General features: G+C 38.2%; 1 protein-coding gene across 3 annotated transcripts in view; it reads right to left on the bottom strand.

The window, feature by feature from the left end:
* Positions 1-4620: 4620 nt before the first annotated feature.
* The window catches only part of DTX2 (deltex E3 ubiquitin ligase 2), a 284538-nt gene continuing 264296 nt past the window's right edge, over positions 4621-24862 (bottom strand). For all 3 annotated transcript variants that reach the window (XM_053707411.1, XM_053707410.1, XM_053707408.1), the window contains one exon: positions 4621-14760. In XM_053707411.1, the coding sequence (XP_053563386.1) occupies positions 14536-14760 (225 nt within the window). In that variant the 3' untranslated portion in view covers positions 4621-14535. The remainder of the gene's footprint in view (positions 14761-24862) is intronic.

Raw genomic sequence — 24862 nt, forward strand, 5'->3', positions numbered from 1 at the left:
TCCGCCACCCGCTTGGGTATAGGAAAAGCGTCGGGGTGCACCGGAACCTCTAGGAACTTGTCCATCTTGCACAATTTTTCTGGAATGACCAGGTTGTCACAATCATCCAGAGTAGATAACACCTCCTTAAGCAGTGCGCGGAGATGCTCTAATTTAAATTTAAATGTCACAACATCAGGTTCTGCCTGTTGAGAAATTCTACCTGAATCTGAAATTTCCCCATCTGACAAAACCTCCCTCATGGCCCCTTCAGATTGGTGTGAGGGTATGACAGAGCAATTATCATCAGTGCCCTCCTGCTCTACAGTGTTTAAAACAGAGCAATCGCGCTTTCTCTGAAATGCTGGCATTTTGGATAAAATATTTGCTATGGAGTTATCCATTACTGCCGTCAATTGTTGCATAGTAACAAGCATTGGCGCGCTAGAAGTACTAGGGGTCTCTTGCGTGGGCAAAACTGGTGTAGACACAGAAGGAGATGATGTAGAACTATGTCTACTCCCTTCATCTGATGAATCATCTTGGGCAACTTTACTATCTGTGGCAGTACTGTCCTTACTTTGTTTGGACACTATGGCACAATTATCACACAATTTTGAAGGGGGAGACATATTGGCTTCCATACATACAGAACATAGTTTATCTGAAGGTACAGACATGTTAAACAGGCTTAAACTTGTCAATAAAGTACAAAAACCGTTTTAAAACAAAACCGTTACTGTCTCTTTAAATTTTAAACAGGGCACACTTTATTACTGAATATGTGAAAAACTATGAAGGAATTGTTCAAATTTAACCAAATTTTCACCACAGTGTCTTAAAGCATTCAAAGCATTGCATCCCAAATTTCAGACCTTTAACCCTTAAAATGAGGAAACCGGAGCCGGTTACAGTTTTAACCCCTCTACAGTCCCAGCTACAGCCTTTGCTGCGACTTTACCAAACCCAGGGTGGAATACGATACCAAATGAAGCCTTCTAGGAACCTTTTAAACTACTTTCAGACCCACACACATGCAGCTGCATGTCCTGCTCTCAAAAGTAACTGCGCAGTAATGGCGCGAAAATGAGGCTCAGCCTACTACAGGGAAGGCCCTTCCTGACTGGAAAGGTGTCTAAACTAGTGCCTGACGTAAAAAAAACGTTCCCCAAAGTTTATAAGTGTGAATTTCAACATCAAGCTGTATAAAATGCCCAAATAAAGCAATCGATCTTGCCCATAAAAGTGTCTACCAGTTTTATAGCCCATATTAAGCCCTTTATTCTGTTTGAGACTAAGAAAATGGCTTACCGGTCCCCATGAGGGGAAATGACAGCCTTCCAGCATTACACAGTCTTGTTAGAAATATGGCTAGTCATACCTTAAGCAGAAAAGTCTGCCAACTGTTTCCCCCAACTGAAGTTATTTCATCTCAACAGTCCTATGTGGAAACAGCAAACGATTTTAGTTACTGCTGCTAAAATCATATTCCTCTCACAAACAGAACTCTTCATCTTTTTCTGTTTCAGAGTAAATAGTACATACCAGCACTATTTTAAAATAACAAACTCTTGATAGTAGAATAAAAAACTACAACTAAACACCACATACTCTTCACCATCTCCGTGGAGATGTTGCCTGTGCAACGGCAAAGAGAAAGACTGGGGTGGGCGGAGCCTAGGAGGGACTATATGGACAGCTTTTGCTGTGCTCTTTGCCATTTCCTGTTGGGGAGGAGAATATTCCCCACAAGTTATGGATGACGCCGTGGACCGGACACACCAATGTTGGAGAAAAGGGATCCTGGAAGCTATAGACCAATTAGTCTGACATCAACAGTGGGAAGATACTTGAAGGGATTATAAGGGATAATATTGATGAGTTTTATTTATGTAAACAAGATTATGAATTCAAATCAGCATGGTTTTACGATAAATAGATAATTCAAACTAATCTAAATAAATTCTACAAGGAAGTAAGTAAAATATAGATAACGGGGAATCAGTTGATGTGATTTTGCAAAGGTGTTTGATACAGCACCACATGAGAGATTAAATGTACAAAATTAAGGAACTGGGAATAGCTGAAAATGTTAGCTCATGGAAAAATAACTGGATAAAAGACAGGGAACAGCGAATAGTAGTAAACGGATCATACTCAGATGAAACAAAGATAATCAGGGGAGTCCCCTAGGAATCAGTACTGAGCCCTGTTGTTTTTAAATGTTTTTTTCATACAGGTGATGAGAGTCCACAAGCCATTACTCCTGGGAATTACTCCTCCCTACAACTAGGAGAGAGCAAAGATTCCCAAACCCCAAAAACTCTATAAAACCCCTCTCACCCCTTCAGCACAAGTCTTTACTTTGCCTCCACTGGAGGTGACTGAAGAATAAAGATTTGCATATGATTCTTCAAAGAGAGAGGTTTAGAGTGTATGTTTGAGAATGGTGAGAATAGTGGTAGGTGTCCATTATACTAATTCAGTTGCCCAGCTTAGTCATAGAACATGTTCCTCGTGTAAGCACATATCTACATGTGCATGGGGATGTATGCTTACAGGTTAATATGCACATTAGTTTAGCCTTTAATCTCTTTACAATGTGTATTTGAATATATTACTTAAAATGTTTTTATATAGGAGAATCAAGGGAATAAATACTACATTGGGAAGGTACGACACGTATCTATTAGGTACATAACATCTAGTACTCATTCTGATATGAGGAATCGATGACCACACAATACATGAGAATATGTGCATATGTTGTTTCATTCTTTCCCTTTAATTTATTTGTGTCTGACAAGTCCAGAGGGTATGTCCAAGTACGTCGTGATGACGCATTGAGAGGAAGAAAGCCGCTGACATGGCGCACTGCTGTGTTGCTACACGCTGACATGACAACACAAGTAACATTAGATAGACAAACTTAGGAGGTAAGATTATCTTTTATACAAGTTATGCTGCAAGTTATGCCGGAAGCTAAAAGGTCAAGATGACCATTTATTAAACATATTTTGTGATCATTCATTATGCCGATTAGTGCTGATGTGATCGTAACACAATAATTTAGTATATATCGGTTGTGCCTGATATGCCATCTTTTTATATATATAATCCTTATTATGTCCCCTGATGTACTAAAGCATAGTAGGAGTGTGACTATATCATGTGTTTATTTTCTCTAACATCAGTTTTCGTCTTTTTTAACATCAGCTGTGCATGGAATGTTTTCTTTTACATGTATGGTCTATATGATGCCCCCTGATGTATTATAAATTTGCACAATGTCACAGACACTAAGATTGTTATATTATTATTGTTTTTATAAAACACGTTATATTGTGTACAAACCCTTGCCATGACAATGGTTGGTGTTTTTTTTCATAGCGGGTGGGGTTTGTATGCCTGTAAATGTTTGTTACACTGTTTTCTGTCCTCCTAGTGGTAGGAGGGAAATTCCCACGTGATGACTCATGAACTCTCACCATCTAATGAAAGAAAACAAAATGTATGCTTCCCTGATAAATTAATTTCTCTTATGATGGTGAGAATCCACAAGCCATGTTTTCTTTTTGTTCAGGTGGTGGCAGTACTTGTTTTTTTCTACTTTTCCCATCTACTTGGCTATATGTATGCCTGAGGATCATGGGAAGTGGAAGGGATTTCTAACTCTGGCGTGTTTGGGGTATCTTTTGCCTCCTCCTAGTGATGACTTCTGGACTCTCCCCATCACAAACGAAATTAATTCATCAGGTAAGCACAAAATTCATTTTAAATACAAGACCAGTAATAGTATAGGTATAATCTAGACAGAGACAAAAAATTTTCCTCCCTATGATCCATCTATTCACCGTACATTTTTCTTTATACATATTGTTTCTGTCCTTTTAGTTATACTCTATTTTTCTCTCATTTATATTAATAACTAATCATATATTTGTTTATCTATTTAAAATTCTTATGGATCAACACAGAACGTCTCCCAACAGCTTTAGGAATGTCTTCCTGATAGGTTTGTCTTGGTGTTCAACCAACTGGTTTCTTCAGGTTCTTCTCTTTGTGGTCAAGTATTTCTCTTTTTGGAAGTTCTTTTTTGGTTTCCTCAGCTTTTTTGGGGACTTCTTTAATTTTTACATTTTTATTTTTGCTGTAGAAATGTTTCCCTGCAGCAAACATGAAAGAGAGGTTAATGCATGAGTGTGAATACTATTGCATTTGGGAAGCTTCTTATTGGTTACTTTTAACTGGTGATTTACATATTGTTCTCTTATTGGTCATTTTGTCTTACCTGTTTTCTTATTATAAACCTGCAATTTGAGCAGTAAAGAAAGTTATCTAGATTATACCTACACTAAAGCAAGGGATAACTGGAATTGTACCATAGCATAAAGCATCTATGTTCTAGAGCTACGTAATATGCGGGAGCGCTATAAAGAAATCCTAGTAATATTCACAAATATAAATGTATTGCATGATTTATCTCAATGCCAATGCATTTTTTATCATTGTGCCTTTAAAACTAATGTAGAACAGAAGTTGACCCTGATGATATATAACCAAAATACATGCTGGTTTATTTTTAAAATGTTAGCAAAACCTTATTATTTACACAGCATTCTTAAAAAGGGGACCACAAAATAGTATTTATGATGAGGTATTTTATTATTAGAATTTTATTTTATAATGACATTCAAATAAGACACTTAGAAATATGAGCTTTTGTGAACAAAAGACCTATTTCAGGCCATTATTATCCACTGCCTAGGCATTAACTTGCAAAGCAGTAAGAAATACAGAAATATATTTTAAAACAGAATAGACCCCAGACATTTCCTAGTTGTCAAGTTATTTTCTTTGACGTTTAGAACAGCTCTGTATTCAACATAAAATGGCAAAATATAGTCTGATTCTCTTCTAAAACAAATATAAGTGGTTAAAATACAAAAGTGTCTTTTTAACAATCTATAAATAAAAATTAGCTTACCTTTTCCCCATGTTCTACACTCCATTATTTGCTAACATTAACATAAAGTCATAATTCAGTAAGCAAGATGTTCAATTTAAATGGTTCATTCAAATATTTATGTTATATAAAAAAAATATAATTTATGCTTACCTGATAAATTAAATTTCTTTCAGGTGGTGAGAATCCACGAGCCATTATTCCTGGGAAATAACTCTCCTTACCACTAGGAACGGACAAAGATCCCCAAAACTCCAAAAGCCCTTTAAAAACCCTCACACCGTAGAGGAAACTAGTCTGACGTATAACCAGGCATGGAGAAAAAGAAAGATAGGAAAGGATAAGAGCAAACAAAGGAGCAGGAACAAAAAAGAATGTTCACACTTTAACTGCCTCCAAAAATTAAATAAAAAAAACAATAAAAAATATTCAAAAATTTATGAAAAAATGGGCAGGGTCTTGTGGACTCTCATAACCATGAAATACATAAATTTATCAGGTAAGTATAAATTATATTTTCTTTTATAAAGGTGGTGAGAGTCCACAAGCCATTACTCCTGGGAACTTTCACCCAAGCTGTGGCGTCCATGAGTAATGAGGCCTGGACTAATGATTACTCAATGTTTATTTTAAGAGTTTTCTTTTTTTTTTGTTTATGCTGCAAAAATATATATACAAAAATAGTTAATGCCTAGAAACAGCTGCCTGGGGTAATTTCCCACCAAATGCTGCCTCAGAAGAAGCACAAGCATCAAAATCGTAGAGTTTAGAAAATGTATCAAAGGAAGTAGCAAACTTGCAAAGTTAAGCAACAGATGCCTCATTCTTAAAAGCTCAGGAAGTAGCCACTGACCCAGTAGAATGGGCAGTAATACCTTTAAAGGGACACTCAAGTCAAAATAAACATTTATGATTCAGATAGAGCATGCAGTTTTAAGACAATTTCCACTTTACTTCCATTATCAACTTTTACACATTCTTTTTATATTCACACTTTCTGGGGAGCAAGCTCCTACTGAGCATATGCACAAGCTCACAGGGTATATGTATACTAGTCTGTGATTAGCTGATGTCTGTCACATGATATAGGGGGCCGGAAAATAGGAGAAAAGATAAATTTGTCTGAAAAAAATCTACTGCTTATTTGAAATTCAGAGTAAGTGCTATTGCATTGTCTTTTTATCATGTACTTGTTAATTATGTAATTCTACTTTGAGTGGTCCTTTAAGCCTTGTGAGTGAAAAGCTTTAACCAAGAGGCTAACAAAACAGCTAAAGCCTTCTGACCCTTCCTGGAAAAGGAAAAATGAACAAACTAGAGGATTGCAAAAAAAGTAGCCTGCAAATAAAACTTCAAAGTTCTGACAACATCCAAGTTATTGAGAAGCCTATCCTTAAAATTTTTGGGATTACGACAAAAAGAGGGAACATAGTTCTAAAAACTTCTTTATCCTGATGAAAAACAAGATAAGGAGGCTCACAGGAAAGAACAGAGAATTCAGAAACTAGCAGAAGAAATGACCAAAAGAAACAAAACCTTCCAGGACAAAAGCTGAATATCAAATTATACGTAGGTTCAAATAAACCTGCAAAACTCTTAGAACCAAATTAAGTTTCGAAGAAGAAGAAATTGGTTTCATCACTGGATTAATCTTAACTAAATGTTGAATAAAAAAACTGTGGATTTCAGGAAATTTAGCAATTTTCTTGTAAAATAAGACTGAAAGAACCAAGACCTGGTCCTTTATCCAAACCATTTCGAAGAAATTGAAGAACTCTAGGAATTCTAAAAGAGTGCCAGCTAAAATCATGTTCTACACATCAAGAAACAAAAGCCTCCCAACCCCTTGGTTTACAAGCCTGAATCAAAGTCTCAATGACAGTATCAGAAAAACCTCTCTAAGAACTAAGCGTTCAATCTCCAAGCCATCAAGTTTAGAAATGTGAGGTCCTGAAGAAAAAACAGACCTTGAAACAGAAGATTGTGGTGCAGAGGAAGAGGCCATGGAGGACAAATAGATTTCTCAACTAGATCTGCAAACCAAGTTCTGCGAGGTCAAGCTAGAGCAATCAGAATTACTGAGGAAACTTCCTGTTTGATCCTGGCTTTCCCTCTTGCCAAAAGAAGAAGAGGAGGAAAATTTTAAGCCAGACAAAACAACCAAAGAGCTACTAGAGCATCCACGAACTCCGCCTGAGTATACCTGGACCTCGCAAAGTATCTGAGATGCTTGAGAAACCATCAGATTTAATTCTGGAAGTCCAAATTGCTCACCCCTGGATTATGAATCCCAGAGATTGAACAAAAATTGTTCTCTGCCTAAGTAAGAATTCAAGACACCTCCCTTATCACCAGGGGAATAAGAGTTCTCCCTTGATGATTGATGTAAGCCACTGCTGTGACATTGTCTGTCTGAAAAAACAAAACAAAAAAAACCAAAAAAAAACAAAGCACGCTAAAAAGCCAACATGCGCAAGTCAGTATCACACTAAGGAAATGTGAAAAGGTCTAAAACACAGAGCACTAGATAAATAAATAATAAGCCGACAAGCGTAAAACACTAACGTGCTTAAAAACAATTTATGCTTACCTGATAAATTCCTTTCTTTCTTGGAGTCCACAAAAATCCTTACTGTTGGAAATTCATCCCCTGGCCAACAGGAGGAGGCAAAGATACCCTACAATAAAAGTTTAAATATCCCTCCTACTTCCTGTTCCATCACAGTATTTCGTATAGCCAAGAATAGGAGGAAGAAGAAGGATAGTAGGCTAAAGAAGTGCAAACTACAACTGCTGCCATACACAAACAAGGGTGGGTTTGTGGACTCTCGCCACCAAGAAAGAGTCCATGAAAATCTTTACTCTTGGGAAATAATACTCAAGCTGTGGAGTCCACTAAAAAACAGGTGGGACAAAAAAAAAGGCAGGCACCTATTGAACTACTTTCAAAGATGACTATGAAATACCTCCGCAAATATAATTTACTGATGCCCACTTCTTGAAACCCAATAAGTCGCCAAGAATGAGTCAAAGGCTCTGTAATACATAAATATGGCAACTTACATGCCTCCACATTATCTCAGAAAAATAGACGCTTCAACCATAAAGCTACAGAAATTAAATCTCCTTTCGACCTTGCGTTAACTTGAAAACAAAACAAATAAACTTTAAGACAGCTGAAAGTCATAATAGCCAATAGACAAATATTGTAATGCCCAGTCTACCTTCAGAGTGAGCAATAAGCCCTCTGACAAAGATATCGAATCAGGACCTAGATTCAAATGAATGAGGTTGCAAAACCTATTGAAACCAAGAGCAAATTCCATTTAGAAAAGAAAGGGCATGATACCAGTTTGGATCTAACCAAAGCCTGAACCAGTATCCAAATATCTAGAAAACGTGCAAGCTTCCTCTATATTAAAATTAAAGGGACTGAAAAGGAAACCTTTAGAGTGCAGGCTAATAGACCCTTGTTTAAACCATCCTCAAGAATTTTAAGATTCAGGGAATGCGAACAGAATGCCCTGTAAAGCCCTGAGTTTAACCCAAGAAAGATTACCTGTGTGGAAAATCTTTCTAGTGATATGCTTGTAAGTCTGAACCAAAACATCCACTACAAAGTCAGAGAGACCACCGTTGGGCAATAACGTGATTTTCATCTCCAAGTTACTTAGGACACAGATCTAAATGCTGAGACAACTCCAAAAAACTGAACATCAGAACAAGATCAGTATTCCGAATCCCACGGAACCAAGCAGAAGCAAATAAAATTGCTGATTACCTTTCCTGATTGACTCATAAAATCCACTTCCACTTGTTGACCCGGGAATGTAAAATGCTGTGACGGCACAAAGATGAACCGCTGCCCATTCAGTATGTGAGAAACCTCTTTCATTGTTAGAACACTGCAATAGCCACCTCGATGATCCATGTAGACCAAGCCTGAAGAACCATGACGATAAAGTCTCTGTGTCTGTCTCTCTCTCTATATATATATATATATATATATATATATATATATATATATATATATATATATATATATATACACACACACACATATATATACTGTGTGTGTATTATAGGTTACCTCTCCTAGTGAAGGACCTAACTCACAAAAGGTTGGCATCCATGGAAAGTACTTCTCCTGACAAATAAGAGGAAAATCGTCCCCAACTGTAATGTGGCCTATCCACCAAAGAAAACAGACAAAAAATAAATAAAAAGAAAAGTAGCAAATGGCTGCTCCGAACTCACCAGCAGCACACGATCCTGGGTTCACACTAATGATGTCAGGGGCCACAAAAAACTACGGCAGCAAAGGAAAAATAGCACATAGGCAGGGTGCAATGACGGTTCAAAGCAGAGAACCAACTGCAGACAAAACGTGGTAGAACAATATCCAGCAGCACAGCAGTGAATTAAAAGAAAATATTTATTTCAAAATATTAAAAAAGAAAAATATATCCCTTTAAGTTTTTAATCCTTCATTTGATGAAATCCAGAAACATAAAATGTAATCTCAGAGCAAAGTCTGTAACTATAAATCATTCAATGATGAAACTAGTGGATAAAATGTGGTATCCATTAGGTATGAATTTGTTTGATTGAACTCTGATAATATGTTGATAAATTTATGATATGCTCATTTCTACCCTAATCTGTGTTTTTCTTTTACTGCACAGCACAGGGTTGTGTATTTACACAAGTTAGTCCTTATTCCATCAATTACTGCAGTATCAAATGTTCAGAATCACCTTGATGTATTATACACATATAATTGAATATATTTATGTTAGTCTTTTCTTTCTTTGCAACTCTGCACCATATGAATTGGACTATATAATTCTACACAATGTTTTGTTTTCAATTGTCTTATGTTGATATTAGTAATTCTGAGACATTTAAGAGTTAATGTGTTTATTTCCTGGTGCCACTATTTAAGAGGGTATCAGGTGTATCACCTGAAGTCTATGAGTAAGGACCACTAGGGGGCGCGAAACACGTCAGACGTTTTTGTTCGTGTTTTGTACTATATATTTTTTAATATGTTGCAAAAAATAAAAAGGGCCTAGATAGATAAGGAGGTGTGGTCTCCAACAGAGTAGTTCCTCTATAGGAACAGACGTTAAAGGAGAAAAGAAGGAGCTACTGTTACTCACTGAATTGACGACGGACAGGAGAGCGTACAAAAAAAATTCAAAAACATTCTGAGATTGAGGCTGATAATGCTTGACCAATAAGTCATAATGAAGAAAAGGGATTTGCAGGAAGCATCCTATAAAGTCTTTTGATGTTCCAAACTGATCCTGGATGATCAAAAGGAGAATAGACTTATAGTCTTCTTGAGAAACCTTAGCAGTCTGTCATGGGTTGCAAAAATAGAATACGATTGAACATTTTATCCTTCTCACCATGAAAGAACAGACTCAAATAGAAAACTCACCATTGTTCTAAGCCAGATACAGAACAAATACTCTCATGACGTTCAGATCCCCCACCACTGAAGGAAGGCCGCTCACCCCAAGCAAAAGCCAATCTATGCCTCTGAGAAAATATTTCCAGTATCCAGGATTCCCAAACAGACAGATACTAAGTCTTCTGAAAGGCTGAGTCTGTCCCCAATCAGCAAAGAATCTGGAACGAGGAATCGCACCTTCCTGCAGATTTGCATTAGAAGTAGACTAGTTGTTTAACCTGAATTTATTCCAATCTAGAATGCATTCTATGATGATTCAAGGGAATTTGATGTCTGAAGAGATGAAAATTACAGATTCTAGCAATGACAAATGGAATGAAACGGAATGCCAGATTAACTGATATCTCTAGATCCTTTATCCTGGGTAAAGCACTCTCTGCCACTCTTGACATAGGAAATGGAAAACTCCAGATCAGTACCAATCAAGTTAGTTTCCCTAAGGTAATTTTAAAAGTCTTGACTGTGACACTATGTCAACAGACCACCACCAGCAACAAGAGAAAGCACTGGCACATTGCATACAGTAATATACAGAAGCATCATCACTGTTACAGTAAAATAACAATCTGTACAAAATTGGCAGCACAACAATGCACTAAATTTTCTGTAAAGCTAAACTGCAGCAGCATTAGCATCACTACATTACTGTATACAGATAAAATAATTTAGATTGATTTTAAAGGGATAGTAAAGTCCAAATTAAACTTTCATGATTCAGATAGGGCATGTCATTTTAAAAAAAAACTTTCTAATTGACTTTTATCATCAAATTTGCTTTATTCTCTTAGTATTCTTAGTTGAAAGCTAAACCTAGGTAAGCTCATATGCTAATGTCTAAGCTCTTGAAGGCCACCTCTTATCTGAATGCATTTTAGTTTTTCACAGCTAGAGGGCATTAGTTAATGAGTTTAATAAATATAACATTGTGTTTATGCATGTGGAGTTATTTTAGAGTCAGCACTAACTGCCTGAATTGCAAGTCTGTCAAAAGATATGAGATAAGGAGGCAGTCTGCAGAGATACAAGGTAATCACAGAGGTAAAAATATATTAATAAAACTTTGTTGGTTATGCAAAACTGGGAAATGGTAAATAAAGGGATTATCTATCTTTTTAAACAATAACATTTTTGGTGTTTACTATCCCTTTAAGTAAATAGCTCTGCAAACCGATATCAGCAAGGAGAAGCACTAAACTTTATACACATAAAACAATATGCACAGCTGCATGATTACCGCACAGTACATTAATCAAAGTAAAAAGTTCTGTACGGAAAAATGGCTGCACAGCAATGCACTAAAATTTTAACAAACCACACTGATAATATACACCCCCTTTTGAGAATAACAAGGGTAAAAAAACAAGTGCCCAATTTTCTTAGGGTTTAATTCCTAGGAATAACCCCCTGTGCTCCCTGAAAAATATTCTCACCCCCTCCGGATACCACAGATCGAAATCTGATGCACGCTGGAAAATGGGCTGATGAATGGCAGCCACAAAAACACTACATGGCGGAGGGAGCGGTGAGTGGGCCAAAACCGGAGTGGTGAGAATTTTTGTTAACATTCTCCTCTCTGGCGTAAAAATAACCTTGTGAAATTCTTTAATACGTCCCTTCAGGACAAAGTCTCCAGCACCTCCTTAGCACTCCCCTAGTAACAGAGAGAAGAGCGCAAAGAGAGTCGGCTGCCGACCAATATCAAGAGGTTGAACATAAATTAGCCACATTAACAACATTTGTTAAACAATCCATAAATGAATAAACAAAAGTACACATAACCATACTGATTATTAAGAAGTGCATTAACTCCCTGTGCATTGACAGCCAATGTTAGGACCTAAAGAATAAAGCACCATTGCTATTTCTTTGAAAGTGCCAGACATTACCATACTGAATATCAGCAAAAGTGCATTAACTCCCCTATGCCCTGAACCACTAATGTTAGGACTTAAAGGGACATAAAACCCATTTTTTTCTTTCATGATTCAGATAGAGCAAACAATTTTAAACAACTTGCCAATTTTCTTTTGTTATCAAATTTTCTTAATTTTCTGTTATCCTTTGTTGAAAAGCAGTAAAATAAACGCGTGCATGTGTCTGCAGCTCTATATGGCAGAAGTTTTACAATAATGTTATACATTAGCAGAAGCACTATTTCCTGTCATGCAGTGCTTCAAGCATGTGCATGCTACCTACCTAGGTATCCCTTTAACAAAGAATACCATTAGAACAAAGCAAAATTGTATTCTCTATCTGAATAATGAAAGAAAATTTTGGAGTTTAATGTCCCGTTAAGGTATGTGCCAAATTCCCCTGTGTAAAGCACCCTATAATAGGAAAAATGTTTACAGAGTTTATCCGGAGGCATTTTATCTGTGAACCATGCTGCTGAAAACCGGCTAAGATATACATAGACTCATGTACCTACTGATAGCATGCAGCTGTGTGAGGATTGCAGGAACTTGCCCAGCACATGCCCACTCCACTGGCCTTACCCTGATGTAACAGAGTGTACCTACTAATAGCCTATAAGCTAAGGGAGTGCCTACAATAACAAACCCCATACTTACCTAGTAGGCACCCACACTACTGGACTTACCACTTGCAGGAATATAATGCTTTCAGTAGACATCCATCCAGTGCTGTACACGTGACAGCAGAGGATCTATGTATATAGAGAATAATGACAATCCAACAGGAGGATGCTAGGTCAGGTTCCAGGAACACCTTTGGCAGGACTGTGACTAAATTCCCACTGGGTGTAATTATGCCACTAAACCATACTGCAAAAGCTTCCCTCTGTCAAACAGCTCTCTGAGGGGAAACTGGGCCTCAAATTGGTCTGACGACCCCTCTTCCCTGAATAACATCTGGAGCACCTTCATTCTTCACCTTCCTCCTGCAGAAGCAAAGATAAGACTGGTTTCCAGTAAGGTGGGAGGGGTTTTAAAGGGCTCTTGGAGTTTTGGGAATCTTTTCCTACTCCTAGTGGTAAGGAGTGGTATTTCCCAGAAGCAACGGCTAGAAAAAAGTATGTTTTAAAATGTATTACAGTGCCCATACTGAGGGACAAAAATGTACTTATGATTGTAGGGTGTGTCACTGGGCACCAAAAGAGCTTCTAGTGCATGGACCATACTGCACATGCACTTTAAATATGTTTCAAATTTAAAATAAGCAGCCTCAACCCCTTTTTCATACATAAGTTGCTTAACATGTTTAAAGAGTGCTCTGTGTGACCTATACATTTTCCCATTAATAAGAAGCCAATAAAAAGGTTGTTTTATTGCTAAAGGCACCACCTTAGTTATAAATACATGTATTCAAAACAATTACAGCATTATGTAAGTGCCATTTGAACACAAAAAAAGTTATATTCAATCAATATATATGAATGAAAGTTATGTAATATATACTGAAAGCCATACTTTAAAAAACACAATTCAATTATGAATTTGAAGAAGGTAAAGGGGGTTTAAATTTCATTTTTGAAGGACTTTGTCAGGTTGTATTTATTTCCATCCATAGGAGTAATTTACATATATTCATTAAACTTTCCTGTACGCATTATATCAGTTTGAAGAAAGGGAAAAAAAAAAAAAAGGAGACATCTAAATACCTCATTTTATATGAACAAAGGAGCCTCTACATGGTGTAAAAATATTATCTTGCTTAACATGAGACATAGTAAATATTTTCATAATTTCTGTTAAGTGCCATTAGCGTACCTACAAGGAGAAACATGATCATAAAACATTAAAGAAGAATTCTACTCACATGCCATTTTGAGGATGTGCCAGGCATCTCTGATCAGTTATATTTTTACTTGTCAAGGGAATGCAATACTCTGTATACATGATCAGGGATGAACAAGATGGAGCACTGATACAAACTAGTCCCTGTCCTGCAGGGGTGCTAGTACAAACCAGCATATCAGTCTTGAAGAAATCAAGACAGGTTTCCCCAGCATTATCTTTTTTTCTTCATAATCTCTCATTAAGACATATATTGCTTTACAAAAAAATAGCAAAATAAAGTAAAAACTTTAAGGCATTGTTTTAATGAATGCGATGCCCTCCAAACATAGTAGGACAGTCATTTGCATAGTCTTTTACTTGTTTAAGCAGTCTTGTGAGACCCCTTGGGCAGAAAGCTCTGCAATGACATTGTCCAGGTAATTTGGATCCGGATAGCCGTGTCCGCTTATGTTAGAGTTCATTTCAGTCTTGTGATGGATTTCATTCCATACAACTGTATCAGTTTCACCTGTTGTATTGGACACACCAATAGTGAAAATCAAGCGTCTTGACCAGGCCAGCTTCAGCAGATCTAGTACCTGAAACAAACACATCAGCTTTATAGACAAAGCATAAAAATACATAACACTAACTCTGTTCAATTATTTGTGATGAGATACAATTTTTTTTTTTTATGCCATTTTTATAACTGGCCATGTATGTAAGTGTCCATAACACTTTAAAATCGCAATACACTTGGAAATGCAAGGCACAGTGAGCTTAAGGTACATGAAAGATAAAATGAAATGATTCAGAGAGAGCATGCAATTTTAAGACACTTTTCAAATTACTTCTATCATCAAATATGTTTTGTTCTCGATATATTTAGTTGAGAAGCATATCTAGGAATAGCAATTCTATATTGGGAGCTAGCTAGTGACTACATACATATGCATCTTGTCATTGGCTCACCAGATGTGTTCAGCAAGCTCCCACTAGTTCATTGCTCCTCTGTAGCTGACTTTAACTATGTATTTAAGGCCCCTGCAATCGTTACAATTCATAGTTCTATGCAAGTAAAAGTACAATAATAAAATGCTCTGAAACATTTTCGTTTTGTACTTTTATGCCACTTTAAGGAGCAGACAGTAACCAGGGGAAAAAAATATCACTATAGTTTACCAGTCCAATGAAAAGGTTTTATTTAGTGCCTAATTTCTTACTTGTAATGTATTACTATTCCCTGCAAGGGGAAAATCCAGCCCTGATTATAACTATATTTCAGTATGAAAGTTTTGGGCAACACATATATGGACATTGCTAGCTAAGCCAAAATAAAATAAGTGGATGATTCAAACATTTTTGCAGATTGACAGAGTTTAAAAGTTATTTAGGGACTAAATATATGTTAACTATATTATTAATATATATTTATATCTGACTCCCCTCTAGGTGCAGTGATCTCAATATGGGTAGCAGTGGCTTTTGCTCCACAACCCCCCCCCCAAAAAAAAAAAAAAAATAACCAGTAAAGCAACAATTATTTGATTAATTTAAACAAAACAAAAAAGAAAAACATAATTTATGTAAGAACTTACCTGATAAATTAATTTCTTTCATATTGGCAAGAGTCCATGAGCTAGTGACGTATGGGATATACAATCCTACCAGGAGGGGCAAAGTTTCCCAAACCTCAAAATGCCTATGAATACGCCCCTCATCACACCCACAATTCAGTTTAACGATTAGCCAAGTAGTGGGGTGAAAAAGAAAGGAGTAAAAAGCATCAACAAAGGAATTTGGAAATAATTGTGCTTTATACAAAAAAATCATAACCACCATAAAAAGGGTGGGTCTCATGGACTCTTGCCAATATGAAAGAAATTAATTTATCAGGTAAGTTCTTACATAAATTATGTTTTCTTTCATGTAATTGGCAAGAGTCCATGAGCTAGTGACGTATGGGATAGAAATACCAAAGATGTGGAACTCCACACAAGAGTCACTAGAGCAAAGGGGATCGTGTTCGATGCTGCAGTCATGAGACCTAAAACTTCCATGCCCATAGCCACTGAAGGGAATGACTGAGACCGAAGGTTCCGACAAGCTGAAACCAATTTTAATCGTCTCTTGTCTGTTAGAGCTTGTCTGTTAGAGACAGAGTCATGGACACTTAATCTATCTGGAAACCTAAAAAGTTGACCCTTGTCTGAGGAATCAAAGAACGTTTTGGTAAATTGATCCTCCAACCATGTCTTTGAAGAAACAACACTAGTTGAGTTGTGTGAGATTCTGCAGAATGCAAAGACTGAGCTAGTACCAAGATATCGTCCAAATAAGGAAATACCGCAATACCTTGTTCTCTGATTAGAGAGAGTAGGGCACTGAGAACCTTCGAAAAGATTTGTGGAGCTGTCACTAGGCCAAAAGGAAGAGCGACAAATTGGTAATGCTTGTCTTAAAAATAGAATCTCAGAAACTGATAATGGTCTGGATGAATCGGAATATGAAGATAAGCATCCTGAAAGTCTATTGTGGACATATAATGCCCTTGCTGAACAAAAGGCAGAATAGTCCTTATAGTAACCATTTTGAAAGTTGGCACTCTTACATAAGGATTCAAAAATGTTCAGATCCAGAACTGGCCTGAAAGAATTTTCTTTCTTTGGGACAATGAATAAATTTGAATAAAACCCCAAACCCTGTTCCTGAAATGGAACTGGTATGATTACCCCTGAAAGCTCCAGGTCTGAAACACACTTCATAAAAGCTTGAGCCTTTACTGGATTTACTGGGATGCGTGAGAGAAAAAACCTTCTCACAGGAGGTCTTACTCTGAATCCTTTTCGATACCCTTGAGAAACAATACTCTGAATCCAATGATTTTGGACAGAGTCTGCCCAAATGTTTTGGAAGAATCTTAATCTGCCCCCTACCTGCTGAGCTGGAATGAGGGCTGCACCTTCATGCAGACTTGGGGACTGGCTTTGGTTTCTTAAATTGTTTGGATTTGCTCCAACTTGAAGGTTTCCAATTGGAACCAGATTCTTTGGGGGAAGGATTAGATTTCTGTGCCTTATTTTGTCGAAAGGAATGAAAGTGGTTAGAAGCTTTAGATTTACCCTTAGGTCTTTTATCCTGAGGCAAAAAAACTCCCTTCCCCCCAGTGACAGTTGAAATAATCGAATCCAACCGAGAACCAAATAACTTATTACCTTGGAAAGAAAGAGATAGTAATCTAGACTTAGATACCATGTCAGCATTCCAATATTTAAGCCACAAAGCTCTTCTAGCTAAAATAGCTAAAGACATAGATTTAACATCAATTTTGATGATATCAAAAATGGCATCACAAATAAAATGATTAGCATGTTGAAGCAAGCGAACAATGCTAGACAAATCAGGATCCGTTTCCTGTTGCGCTAAACGTTCCAACCAGAAAGCTGATGCAGCTGTAACATCAGCCATAGAAATGGCAGGCCTGAGGAGATGACCAGAATATAAATAAGCTTTCCTTAGATAAGATTCAAGTTTCCTATCTAAAGGGTCTTTAAAAAAAAAGTACTATCTTCCATAGGAATAGTAGTACGTTTAGCAAGAGTAGAAATAGCCCCATCAACTTTGGGGATCTTTTCCCAAAACTCCAATCTAACTGCTGGCAAAGGATACGATTTTTTAAACCTTGAAGAAGGAATAAAAGAAGTACCAGGCCTATTCCATTCCTTAGAAATCATATCAGAAATAGCATCAGGAACTGGAAAACCTCTGGAGTAACCACAGGAGGTTTATAAACAGAATTTAAACGTTTACTAGTTTTAATATCAAGAGGACTAGTTTCCGCAATTTCCAATGTAATCAACACTTCTTTTAACAAGGAACAAATATACTCCATTTTAAATAAATAAGTAGATTTGTCAGTGTCAATATCTGAGGAAGGATCTTCTGAATCAGATAGATCCTCGTCAGATGAGGATAATTCAGTATGTTGTCGGCCATTAGAAATTTCATCAACTTTATGAGAAGTTTTAAAAGACCTTTTATGTTTATTAGAAGGCTGGATGGCAGACAAAGCCTTCTGAATCGCATCAGCAATAAAATCTTTTATATTCACAGGTATATCTTGAACATTAGATGTTGAAGGAACAACAGGCATAGTACTATTACTGATGGACACATTCTCTGCATGTAAAAGCTTATCATGACAACTATTACATACCACAGCTGGAGATATAATCTCCACAAATTTACAAAAAATGCACTTAGCTTTGGTAGAACTGTTATCAGGCAGTAGGGTTCCAACAGTGGTTTCTGAGACAGGATCAGATTGAGACATCTTGCAAATGTAAGAGAAAAAACAACATATAAAGCAAAATAATCAATTTCCTTATATGGCAGTTTCAGGAATGGGGAAAAAATGCAAACATAGCCCTCTAACATAGAAAAAGGCAGGAGGAACATAGGAATGGGGTTTTAAATAATGAAGTTATTTGGCGCCAAGTATGACTGAAACATTTTTTGGAGCTAACAACATCCAGAAATGACACACTCGCGTCATTGGCGACGCAACCTTGTGCAAGGAACTCGGCATCAACTAAGAGGCCGGAAATTACGAATTAGCATCATCAGATGTAACTTTGCGCCAAAAAAATTCCAAGAATGACGCAATAAAAAAATTCCAAGAATGACGCAATAAACTTTGGCATTTTGTGCCCTCGCGAGCCTAATTTTCCCAGCGAAATTTAAAGAGAAAATAGTCAATAGAAAAAAAGACTATACCCCAGGTAAGAAAAAATATAATTTATGCATACCTGATAAATTTATTTCTCTTGTAGTGTATCCAGTCCATGGATCATCCATTACTTGTGGGATATTCTACTTCCCAACAGGAAGTTGCAAGAGGATCACCCACAGCAGAGCTGCTATATAGCTCCTCCCCTCACTGCCATATCCAGTCATTCGACCGAAACAAGCCGAGAAAGGAGAAACCATAGGGTGCAGTGGTGACTGTAGTTTAATTAAAATTTAGACCTGCCTGAAAAGGACAGGGCGGGCCATGGACTGGATACACTACAAGAGAAATAAATTTATCAGGTAAGCATAAATTATGTTTTCTCTTGTTAAGTGTATCCAGTCCACAGATCATCCATTACTTGTGGGATACCAATACCAAAGCTAAAGTACACGGATGATGGGAGGGACAAGGCAGGAACTTAAACGGAAGGAACCACTGCCTGTAGAACCTTTCTCCCAAAAACAGCCTCCGAAGAAGCAAAAGTATCAAATTTGGAAAATTTGGAAAAAGTATGAAGGGAAGACCAAGTTGCAGCCTTGCAAATCTGTTCAACAGAGGCCTCATTTTTAAAGGCCCAGGTGGAAGCCACAGCTCTAGTAGAATGAGCTGTAATCCTTTCAGGAGGCTGCTGTGCAGCAGTCTCATAGGCTAGACGTATTATACTCCGAAGCCAAAAAGAAAGAGAGGTTGCCGAGGCCTTCTGACCTCTCCTCTGTCCAGAGTAAACAACAAACAGGTTAGATGTTTGGCGAAAATCTTTAGTAGCCTGTAAGTAAAACTTCAAGGCATGGACTACGTCTACATTATGCAAAAGACGTTCCTTCTTTGAAGAAGGATTAGGACATAATGATGGAACAACAATCTATTGATTGATATTCTTGTTAGAAACCACCTTAGGTAAAAACCCAGGTTTTGTACGCAGAACAACTTTATCTGAATGAAAGATCAGATAAGGAGAATCACAATGTAAGGCAGATAACTCCGAGACTCTTCGAGCCGAGGAAATAGCCATCAGAAAAAGAACTTTCCATGAAAGAAGTTTGATATCAATAGAATGAAGGGGTTCAAACGGAACCCCTTGAAGAACTTTAAGAACCAAGTTTAAGCTCCATGGAGGAGCAACAGGTTTAAACACAGGCTTAATTCTAACTAAAGCCTGACAAAATGCCTGAACGTCTGGAACTTCTGCCAGACGCTTGTGTAAAAGAAAAGACAGAGCAGAAATCTGTCCCTTTAAAGAACTAGCTGATAATCCTTTGTTCAAACCCTCTTGGAGGAAGGACAATATCCTAGGAATCCTAACCCTACTCCATGAGTAATTCTTGGATTCACACCAATGAAGATATTTACGCCATATCTTGTGGTAAATTTTCCTGGTGACAGGCTTTCGTGCCTGTATTAAGGTATCAATTACTGACTCGGAGAAGCCACGCTTTGATAGGATCAAGCGTTCAATCTCCATGCAGTCAGTCTCAGAGAAAGTAGATTCGGATGATTGAAAGGACCTTGTATTAGAAGGTCTTGTCTCAAAGGCAGAGTCCATGGTGGAAAGGATGACATGTCCACTAGGTCTGCATACCAGGTCCTGCGTGGCCACGCAAGCGCTATCAATATCACCGATGCTCTTTCCTGTTTGATTTTGGCAATCAGACGATGGAGCAGACGAAACGGTGGAAACACATAAGCCAGGTTGAAGAACCAAGGCGCTGCTAGAGCATCTATCAGTGCCGCTTCTGGGTCCCTGGACCTGGATCCGTAACAAGGAAGCTTGGCGTTCTGGTGAGACGCCATGAGATCCAATTCTGGTTTGCCCCAACGGAGAACCAATTGAGCAAACACCTCAGGATGGAGTTCCCATTCCCCCGAATGAAAAGTCTGACGACTTAGAAAATCCGCCTCCCAGTTCTCTACACCTGTGATATGGATCGCTGACAGGTGGCAAGAGTGAGTCTCTGCCCAGCGAATTATCTTGGAGACTTCTGACATTGCTAGGGAACTCCTGGTTCCCCCTTGATGGTTGATGTAAGCCACAGTCGTGATGTTGTCCGACTGAAATCTGATGAACCTCAGTGTTGCTAGCTGAGGCCAAGCCAGAAGAGCATTGAATATTGCTCTTAACTCCAGAATATTTATTGGGAGGAGTTTCTCCTCCTGAGTCCATGAACCCAGAGCCTTCAGGGAGTTCCAGACTGCACCCCAACCTAGAAGGTTGGCATCTGTTGTTACAATTGTCCAATCTGGTCTGCGAAAGGTCATACCCTTGGACACATGGGCCAGAGATAACCACCAGAGAAGAGAATCTCTGGTTTCCTGATCCAGATTAGTAGAGGGGACAAATCTGTGTAATCCCCATTCCACTGACTGAGCATGCATAATTGCAGCGGTCTGAGATGCAGGCGTGCGAATGGCACTATGTCCATCGCCGCTACCATTAAGACAATTACTTCCATGCACTGAGCCACCGTGGGGCGCAGAATGGAGTGAAGAACACGGCAAGCATTTAGAAGTTTTGATAACCTGGACTCCGAAAGGTAAATTTTCATTTCTACAGAATCTATTAGAGTCCCTAGGAAGGAAACCCTTGTGAGAGGAGATAGAGAACTCTTTTCTTTGTTCACTTTCCACCCATGCAACCTCAGGAATGCCAGAACTATCTCTGTATGAGATTTGGCAATTTGAAAGCTTGACGCCTGTATCAGGATATCGTCCAGGTAAGGAGCCACCGCTATGCCTCGCGGTCTTAGGACCGCCAGAAGAGAGCCCAGAACCTTTGTAAAAATTCTTGGGGCTGTAGCCAACCCGAATGGAAGAGCTACAAATTGGTAATGCCTGTCTAGAAAGGCAAACCTCAGGAACTGATGATGATTCTTGTGAATCGGAATGTGAAGGTAGGCATCCTTTAAGTCCACTGTGGTCATGTACTGACCCTCTTGGATCATGGGTAAAATGGTTCGAATAGTTTCCATCTTGAATGACGGAACTCTGAGGAATTTGTTTAGGATCTTTAAATCCAAAATTGGTCTGAAGGTTCCCTCTTAATTGGGAACCACAAACAGATTTGAATAAAACCCCTGTCCTTGTTCCGTCCGCGGAACTGGATGGATCACTCCCATTACAAGGAGATCTTGTACGCAGTTTAGGAATGCCTCTTTCTTTATCTGGTTTGCAGTTAATCTTGAAAGGTGAAATCTCCCTTGTGGAGGAGAAGCTTTGAAGTCCAGAAGATATCCCTGAGATATGATCTCCAATGCCCAGGGATCCTGAACATCTCTTGCTCACGCCTGGGCGAAGAGAGAGAGTCTGCCCCCTACTAGATCCGTTGTCGGATAGGGGGCCGCTCCTTCATGCTGTCTTAGAGGCAGTAGCAGGCTTTCTGGCCTGCTTGCCCTTGTTCCAGGACTGGTTAGGTTTCCAGGCCTGCTTGGATTGAGCAAAAGTTCCCTCTTGTTTTGAAGCAGAGGAAGTTGATGCTGCACCTGCCTTGAAATTTCGAAAGGCACGAAAATTAGACTGTTTGGCCTTTGATTTGGCCCTGTCCAGAGAAAGGGTATGACCCTAACCTCCAGTAATGTCAGCAATAATTTCTTTCAAACCAGGCCCGAATAAGGTCTGCCCCTTGAAAGGAATGTTGAGTAATTTAGGCCTAGATTTGGAGTTCGGCGGTAAAAGGGCTGTTAACGCTCCGCGGGCTTTTTTCTGGCCGCACCATAAAATTAACTCTGGTATCGAGATGTCAAACAAATGCTGCGTTAGGCTCCAAAAAAGGAGCGTAGAGAATTTTTACCGCAAATGCAACTCTCGATACCAGAGTTGCTTACGGACGCGGCCGGCCTCAAAAACGTGCTCGTGCACGATTCTCCCATAGGAAACAATGGGGCTGTTTGAGCTGAAAAAAAACCTAACACCTGCAAAAAAGCAGCGTTCAGCTCCTAACGCAGCCCCATTGTTTCCTATGGGGAAACACTTCCTACGTCTGCACCTAACACCCTAACATGTACCCCGAGTCTAAACACCCCTACCCTTACACTTATTAACCCCTAATCTGCCGCCCCCGCTATCGCTGACCCCTGCATATTTTTTTTAACCCCTAATCTGCCGCTCCGTAAACCGCCGCAACCTACGTTCTCCCTATGTACCCCTAATCTGCTACCCCTAACACCGCCGACCCCTATATTATATTTATTAACCCCTAACCTGCCCCCCACAACGTCGCCGACACCTGCCTACACTTATTAACCCCTAATCTGCCGAGCGGACCTGAGCGCTACTATAATAAAGTTATTAACCCCTAATCCGCCTCACTAACCCTATCATAAATAGTATTAACCCCTAATCTGCCCTCCCTAACATCGCCGACACCTAACTTCAATTATTAACCCCTAATCTTCCGATCGGAGCTCACCGCTATTCTAATAAATGGATTAACCCCTAAAGCTAAGTCTAACCCTAACACTAACACCCCCCTAAGTTAAATATAATATTTATCTAACGAAATAAATTAACTCTTATTAAATAACTTATTCCTATTTAAAGCTAAATACTTACCTGTAAAATAAATACTAATATAGCTACAATATAAATTATAATTATATTATAGCTATTTTAGGATTAATATTTATTTTACAGGCAACTTTGTAATTATTTTAACCAGGTACAATAGCTATTAAATAGTTAATAACTATTTAATAGCTACCTAGATAAAATAATTACAAAATTACCTGTAAAATAAATCCTAACCTAAGTTACAATTAAACCTAACACTACACTATCATTAAATTAACTATCTACAATTATCTACAATTATATTAACTAAACTAAATTACCAAAAAAAACACACTAAATTACAAAAAATAAAAAAGATTACAAGAATGCGAGCTCAATCTGATTGGCTGATTGGATCGGCCAATCGGATTGAACTAGATTCTGATTGGCTGATTCCATCAGCCAATCAGAAAATTCCTACCTTAATTCCGATTGGCTGATAGAATCCTATCAGCCAATCGGAATTCGAGGGACGCCATCTTGGATGACGTCCCTTAAAGGAACAGTCATTCGTCGTTCAGTCGTCGGTCCGGATGGATGTTCCGCGCTGGAGGTCTTCAGGATCCTGCCGCTTCGCTCCGGATGGAAGAAGATCGAAGATGCCGCTTGGAGAAGATGTTTGCCGGTCCGGATGTCCTCTTCTTGCCGGATAGGAGGAAGACTTTGGAGCCTCTTCTGGACCGGATTATGGATCGCCAACCCCCGCTTGGGTTGGATGAAGATCTTGGAGCCAGGACGGATCGGTGATACCTGGATGGTGAAGACAAGGTAGGAAGATCTTCAGGGGCTTAGTGTTAGGTTTATTTAAGGGGGGTTTGGGTTAGATTAGGGGTATGTGGGTGGTGGGTTGTAATGTTGGGGGGGGGTATTGTATGTTTTTTTTTACAGGCAAAAGAGCTGAAATTCTTGGGGCATGCCCCGCAAAGGGCCCTGTTCAGGGCTGGTAAGGTAAAAGAGCTTGTAACTTTTTTAATTTAGAATAGGGTAGGGAATTTTTTATTTTGGGGGGCTTTGTTATTTTATTAGGGGGCTTAGAGTAGGTGTAATTAGTTTAAAATTGTGGTAATATTTTTCTTATGTTTGTAAATATTTTTTTATTTTTTGTAACTTAGTTCTTTTTTATTTTTTGTACTTTAGATAGTTTATTTAATTGTATTTATTTGTAGCAATTGTGTTTAATTTATTTATTGATAGTGTAGTGTTAGGTTAATTGTAGGTAATTGTAGGTAGTTTATTTAATTATTTTATTGATAGGGTAGTGTTAGGTTTAATTATATCTTAGGTTAGGATTTATTTTACAGGTAAATTTGTTATTATTTTAACTAGGTAACTATTAAATAGTTCTTAACTATTTAATAGTTATTGTA

Source organism: Bombina bombina, chromosome 3 (assembly GCF_027579735.1).
Source record: "Bombina bombina isolate aBomBom1 chromosome 3, aBomBom1.pri, whole genome shotgun sequence".
Taxonomy (NCBI): Eukaryota; Metazoa; Chordata; class Amphibia; order Anura; family Bombinatoridae; genus Bombina; species Bombina bombina.